Source organism: Carya illinoinensis, chromosome 1 (genome assembly GCF_018687715.1).
Source record: "Carya illinoinensis cultivar Pawnee chromosome 1, C.illinoinensisPawnee_v1, whole genome shotgun sequence".
NCBI classification, from domain to species: Eukaryota; Viridiplantae; Streptophyta; class Magnoliopsida; order Fagales; family Juglandaceae; genus Carya; species Carya illinoinensis.
The window spans coordinates 4,395,691-4,403,060 of NC_056752.1; the positions used below are offsets into that span (position 1 = coordinate 4,395,691).

Genomic DNA, 7,370 nt, shown 5'->3' on the forward strand with positions numbered 1-7,370 from the left:
CTACAACACTCTCTCAAAGCCTCTGTCGCTCTCTCTCTCTTCCTCTCTCAAACTTCAATCCGAGTAAAAATGATGTGAAATGATCGGATTAATAATATGTGAATTTACGTTCGAACGGATTTTTTAGCAGTTCGAACGCGAAAATTCAAAAAGACCGCCAAATTTTCCACAATATTTTCCCGTTCGAACTAATAATATAAGCGTTCGAACAAAAAAATAGAATATTCTCCAGCATATACCGATAATTTGGCGCGAATTTTCCCTCCAAACAAAAAAAATTCGTTCGAACATACTTTATCTCTATTCGAACTCTTTTATATTCGTTCGAATAGATAATTCTAGAAATATATAAATATACACATAATATTTTCAATATTATTATTAGTATTTGTAAAAAATATATACACGATATAATACTAAGTGTCACTAATAGCATAATACTAAGTTTCTTACCAATCTATAATATTAAGTATTACTAATAGTATAATATTTTATTTAGTATCACTTATAGTGTTATACTTATAATTAGTATCACTATAAGTATAATACTAAGTATCACTAATAGTATAATACTAAGTGATATTATAGTATAGATAGCATAAATATATGAAAACTAATAGTACTATAATACTTTATTATATATTCTAAGTACTTGGTTTATTACTAATATACAAACTAAATATATTAGATATATGTATTTTGTACTTATATTTAATGCAATGTTTTACTATATACTTAGTATATTACTTTATAATGCAATGCTTTACACAATACTATTTTATACTCATCTAATGCATAATATATATACTAGTTACTTACAATATATATAAGTAACTAATTAAATACTCTATACTATATAATATAGATATCTAATATATATTATATATACTAGTCCAAAATTTTTTTATTAGTACTAATATTAGTATTATATACTAATATTAGTAATATAAAACGTATTGTTTTACCTCTTGTACTTATATATATATTTTTTATGAATTATTATATAATTCATTCGAACTTATACCCTTTCCGTTCGAACTTATACCATTTCTGTTCGAATGAAATTATGTTATATATGCCGAGATACAGTTTCTTCTCTGACCCTATTTTGTTGTTTTAGGACCAAATGACACAAAAATAATCGGTAGAAATGATGGGGCTTTACTCCTAAATCATTTCTACCAATTAAAATCTTGGATTATGGTGAAAAACTAGTTTGTAGATTTGGGACTGAGTCGACTCAACCATATCTGTTTGGCTTAGTTCCGTTCGAATGAGCCTAAATTCCATTTGAATGAAATTCAAGACCATTGCCATTCGAATGGAATAGAAGTTCATTTGAATGGACTTTAACGTTATTCGAATGAAATTTTCGGCCATTCGAATTGAATTTTAATCATTCGAACTAAAAGATAATATTTGGCAGCCTTTATTGTTATTTATATTGAGGAATTTCATTTAGCCAATCATGGAAAAGTTAAAGGACCTAGAAGGATACTTACATACCTTACATGAGGATTTTGATTTACTTAATAAATAGATATTGTTAGTTATTATTTTACTATTTTTATGTTGTATAGAACGTTTAACTCTTTTTGGGATGTAATTAATATATGGTTTTTATTTTTAGTGTTTGCTAGCCTCTTTATTATTAATTATATTTTATTCTCATTACTCTTAATGTTCACGATAATTAAAAAAATGATAATATCTTTAAAATAATATTTATTTAATTAAAATATTTTTAAATTAATTACATAAAATTAATTTATGAATTCGTAAATATTTTAATTCATTGTAAATCATAATATATGATATATAGACATTTTTATTTACTTTGAAAACGATAAAAAATTAATATAAAAAATATGTATTATTACAATTTTAACAATATATCTTTTCAATTAAATAATACCGTTCGAACAAGGTAATACTCATTCGAACCAATTATTTTGCATTCGAATAGATTAATTATCTGTTTGAATTAAATTTTATTAGTTCGAACGGTTTATATTTTTGGAGACGATCTAATTCGTCCTAGAATCTCCGGTTCGAACTAATATGTATTAGTTCGAACGGATTTATAAGGTACTCCATGTTTTGAGACGAAATTTAAATTTTGTCTCTGAAAAGTATTTTTATTTCGTCCCTAACAAATTTTATTCCTAAAAATTAAATTTCTTGTAGTGTGCATTGAAGAAGATATAATGCGAAGGGTCGTGTCGTAGTATATTTTGGCCTAAAAAGTACGAACAAGTGGTTGGATTGGTACATGCTACTTGCATGGCTTCTTAACTCGATCTGCCTTTTTAGGTTGTTGTCCCTCCAAAGTTAGTTTAGAGAGAGGTCTTGGTTTGGAATTTTGGGCAGAGAGTTGAAAGCTGGGGGATGCTAGCAAGAGGTTGAAGAATGGTTTTGGATTATGCGTATATGGAATGGATATGTTGCAATTATACAGCTGTATGAGATGACGGGACGAGTTCATAATAATGTATCCAATGGTGGGCCAAGTCTATACATACTGTCAAACACCTAATTCCATGAATTATGAACCATTCAACTTAAGCTACTTACCATAAATATTTCCTACTTAGGGTGCAAATCAATCATTTTCCATCATATATTAATATATGATATGAAAAATGTACAATAATTAAGTGTGAAAGTAAAGTACCTTTTCTCCATCTTGAATATATTGCTATGTATTCAGACATTAAATGGGATCAAGCCCTCTCCAGCATGGCATGCACGGGAAGAAATTATAACTGGGAAAAAATCAGGGTATTGTTTCTTTACTTCTAGTCCAAAATCTCTTTGGTAGATCCTTGATGGCATCTCCAGTACCGGTACGAGCATGTCTAAAACCGGATACTCACAATCCAAGTTCTACGTCTAGAAATTAAAAAAGAAAGTAGTACTCAAGCAATTATGTGGTGCTAGCTAGATGGAATTATTATTAGTTGTTCACGATCATCAGGATTTTGTAAAAGATTCCACGAAGTAGCTAGCATGCATTTCAACAATGGCATGCACGCATGTTAATTGCAAAAGTCGAACCAAAATTAATTTTACAGGTGTACCATGTTGTTTTACAGATCAGGTTATAAAAGCTAAGGTAACATCAAAACTTAAAGGTCGTGTTGAGAACCAGCTGGCGGAATCCGATGTTTTTATTTATTTTTCGGTTAAATCAGAAATAATAAAAAAAAATAACACGTGTGGCTTATATATTTTCCATGAGCAAACAGCTGCATGCAGGTGAGGAGATCAGGATACTGGTGAGTCGGGGACTTTGGTATATGCGTGATATGATAAACAAGTGGGAAAGAAAAATCCAACAAGCTAGGGGAAGGGTGCCAATTAGAGAATTGGCTGGCTCTCTGGGGGCATATTCAACAATCCTGACCATCATTTTGTACCGTAATTATATGTGCAAGTTGGTGTCGATCTTCTGCAGCTATATAGCTGTGGTGAGGTGGTCCATTCAGGGTTCTTGCTGTGTTTGTGACAATGACAGAACCAAAATTGTTTTTAATTATCAGAGTTATACGTAGCTTCGACGTACAATTTGCCTACAAGTACAAGAATCTTTGGAGAATGCGTAAAAGGCCGGATGATTTGTTTGCAAATTCCGCTGTACGTAATATATATAATATAGTACTATCATTTTCGTGCATCTTATCCTTAAGACTCCTCGAGCTTAGCTAGCTGGCCTCTTAGACGTTGGTCCATCGGATTCATATACCTCTTTGGAAGTTTGGAACCCTTTCTTTTAATTAAAAAAAGAAAAAAAGGGGTAAAACAAAATACATCTTATCAGTGAAAAGTGTGTCTTTTGTCTAAATAATTTTGAGGCGCATGTGAAATTTATTTTTGCCCAATTTTTGTGCTTGTGGATTCTGGCAATTGCGCGCAAGTACCGGAGATAACATATATATATATATATATACACACACACACACACATGCACAAAACCAGGGATAGTCTTTTTTTCTGAAATTCAAACCAACCCGGTTTTGGGCCTATGGCTTATCTGTTTAACCCCTTTGACCGCTATTGATCTCCGGTCTTTCATTACTGTGGATGCCATCCTCTTAACCCCTCCCGCTTCCTATAATTGATTAAAAAAAACTATATATCCAAAGGATATAAACGGATAGATTGAAGAGACACTTTCCCAAAAATTTAAATTAATAACAAAAATAGTTACTTAAATTATAGTTGACAGCCTAAACCACCATTTTCACGATCCCTTCTTACTTGAGGGCAAAATATTCTCTAGCAGGCCATTGTTCTCTCCTTTTGTCAACAATTTCCTCGTATTGGTCAAACCCCGGATAGCCTTTCAGTTTGTCAACAAATATCTACACATTTAGAAAAAACTGATCTCGGGTATAAACTCCCACAGCAAAGACCATCAATATCCATCCTGGTCCGTCTGAGCCTAGAAAATTCTGTCCAAACTCCAAATCTCTCACACTCGATCGCAGGCACGCTGGGACATTCATGGGTGCCTGTGTTTCATCTCAGGAGATAAAGACTAGTAAATCTAGAGGTAAACTTGAAGGAATAGGAAGAGGACAAAGACAAGCACAAGAACAAGCAGATTGGTGCAACAACAAACAGCAGTCCAAGACAACAAAGGTGATTAACATGAACTACGGTTGGCTCCATGAAGTCAAGCTACCGATGCAGGCCAAGGCTGTCACCTCCCAGAACCCCAACTGCTTCCTCTGCAGCTCCGACTCCTTGTACATCGGCAAGTGCCCGACACAGGTGCCCCCTGAGGAGGAGCTGCAACCAGGTCATATTTACTTCCTTATGCCTTTGTCTCAGGCCCACCTGCCCCTCTCACTACCTGATTTGTGTGCCCTTGCCATAAAGGTCACCTCTGCGCTCGGCAAGAACGGCGTTGACTTTTCCTCGATCAGATAAAACATCATCATTCCGGTGAGGTTAATTGATGCAGAGATCGGATGTTGCAGGGCTGTTAGATTCGTCAGGGCTGTTTTGAAAAGGAAGATCAGTGTTTCGAGTTCTCGTTATTAACTCAGGGTCAGGATAATTTTAATTCTGTCCAACGTTATTAATGTAAGGCATATAAGAAGGTACTAGCTAGTTTTCCTGATCAAATCAATAAGAACTTCACTTCCGAGATGTGCTGCTGCCAATTTAAGTAACAATATACTGTCAATTTCTCAAAGAAAGTAATTTTGGTAGCCTGTAGAAATGTGGACGAAAATGCGTAAGAATGTTTGAACATTATGTGGGGGAGCTCTATCTGATGCTCAGAAGAAAAGGTGAAGTGAAAAAGTGGGAGATCAGCCTATTCGGTCTCCTGTTGCATGTTAATTAATAATTAGTGTATGTCATTTGGTGCTGCAAGTTTAGCAAAAGCAAGGAGTCATCAGTTTTTATATGAAATCTTGTTGGTCATATTTATTTGCGTGATGGTTCTAAATGAATTCATTTAAATGATATTTATTTAAAATGTTGTATAATATGTGAAAGGAGATTTTTCCCTCAAGCAGAAAGCCTAGATACAGGAAGCCCAGGGGCTGGATGGCCCCACGGCCAATTAAGGGCCCTCGGCCTCAAAGTTGAGGTCGGCTCATGGCTATAATCACGCGAAAAGTCCCTAAGACTTTGTTTAGTTACATAGTTAAGATGAAATGTTTTGTTAAAAGTTGGATAAAATATTGTTATAATATAATTTTTTAATATTAATTTTATTTTAGAATTTGAAAAAATTGAATTGTTTATTATAATTTGTGTGAAGTTATAATGATTATATTATATGAGATGTGATATTTTAGTTTTGTGTAACTATACTAGTCCTAAGTGTAAGGGAGGAGAGGACATATCACCCCAGCATGCCCCTATGACACCTAGTCTCAGAGAACCTATGCAAATAGGTAGACGAGAAATGTGGAAAGCTCTTGATCTTCTCACAATAAGGGAAGAGGAACTTGACAACATGCACCTATAGGATAGAAGGAATAAGAAGCAACGTCGCATTAATTCCACTATCCAAGAAGCCATACTGCATTAAAGGATACTGACTAAGGAATAGTTAAGGGGACACATATCCCTGACATAGGGTATGAACTCCCCCCAATCCCCTCCTGGGCGAAGTCGGGAAACTTAGCATAAAAACCAATCCCCAAATATGAAAAACTCTATCTGATTCTTTTATTTTCTCGCACGAACTACTAAAGTGATACTGACTTAAGTATTAAAAATTTCCCAACATCCACCAAGGCTCTCGACTATATATGTTTTCTTTAAGTGTGCAGGTGTGAGACCAAAGACTTAAGTCATTGGAGCCTAGCCCACAGGCGTATGAAATACAATGTTAACAATATATATGGTTAAAAATGAGAAAATTTAAGATACAAATAATATTAAAATAAATATTCATTTTCACATACTTACCCTAATTAATCACTGCAAATATCTTACTTCTTGACACGAGAAGGAACCCAATTGCGGTGAGAAAGATGATAGATTACGACATCCTCCCCATTCAATCAAACATAAAAATTTGAATCTTTTAAATTAAATTATGTCAACTAAATTATATATATATTGTGTAAAAGTTTTTAAATAGAATTATTCGTACATAAAAATAGTAATCTCAGCGATTCCATATTTATCATGCGTGTAGATCAAGCCTAAAGTTTAAAGTGGGTTGTCACTTCGAGAATGTTTAGATAATAAGATAAGATGAAAATTTTATGAATAGTAATGAAATAGTTTGTAAATAGTAAAGAAATTATGATGTTTTATGAGATTTTTTGAAAGGAGAGAGAAAAATTTGAATAAAAATATTATAAAGTTAAAATATGATTCAAATATATATTTTTAATATTATTTTTATTTTTGAATTTTAAAATGTTGAATTATTTTTTATATTTTATATGTAAGTTTAGAAAAATTATAATAATTAGATAAAAAAGTTGAAGATTTAAAATTAAAAATTATTTATATTTAAGTAATGTTGAAGAAGAAAATGAGATGAGATAAAATGAGATGAAACTATCTCATTTTTTAAATATAATTCCTTATAGCATTAGCATTGATTTCATAAATAGCCTAACCAAATGTAAAATATAATGAATTTCATTAAAACACAGCTATATTGGATTAGCCAAAAGGATTAATGTGAAATTTTGAGTGACAGTAAATATATTAGTTCTTTTAAATTTGAAGGGTTACTATTCACCAACTAAATTTATTTTTTATTCTTATTTATTTCCCTAACAGTCAAAGATTGCAAACATTATTGTGAGCTCAGGCGCGAGCATGAGTTGGGCAGTTCCAAGCACGAGTATGAGTAGGAAGTTTTTCTTTTCCTTTCTCAATAATAG

The 7,370-nt window shown here is 32.5% G+C and overlaps 1 protein-coding gene across 1 annotated transcript; it reads left to right on the top strand.

Annotated features, from left to right (window-relative positions):
- The first annotated feature begins 4,202 nt into the window (after nucleotides 1-4,202).
- On the top strand, nucleotides 4,203-5,329 carry LOC122301560. Its single transcript, XM_043112968.1, has 2 exons — nucleotides 4,203-4,804; nucleotides 4,885-5,329. Exons 1-2 carry the CDS (start codon nucleotides 4,507-4,509, stop codon nucleotides 4,914-4,916), a joined length of 330 nt encoding a protein of 109 aa, XP_042968902.1. The 5' UTR covers nucleotides 4,203-4,506; the 3' UTR covers nucleotides 4,917-5,329.
- The last annotated feature ends 2,041 nt before the right edge of the window (nucleotides 5,330-7,370 follow it).

What these genes read in the sequence shown, in the direction of transcription:
- LOC122301560 (XM_043112968.1), top strand. Translation starts at nt 4,507, where the DNA reads ATGGGTGCCTGTGTTTCATCTCAGGAGATAAAGACTAGTAAATCTAGA. An exon ending in TGAGGAGGAGCTGCAACCAG is followed by an intron (nt 4,805 to 4,884) that starts GTCATATTTACT and finishes CTTGCCATAAAG; the next exon opens with GTCACCTCTGCGCTCGGCAA.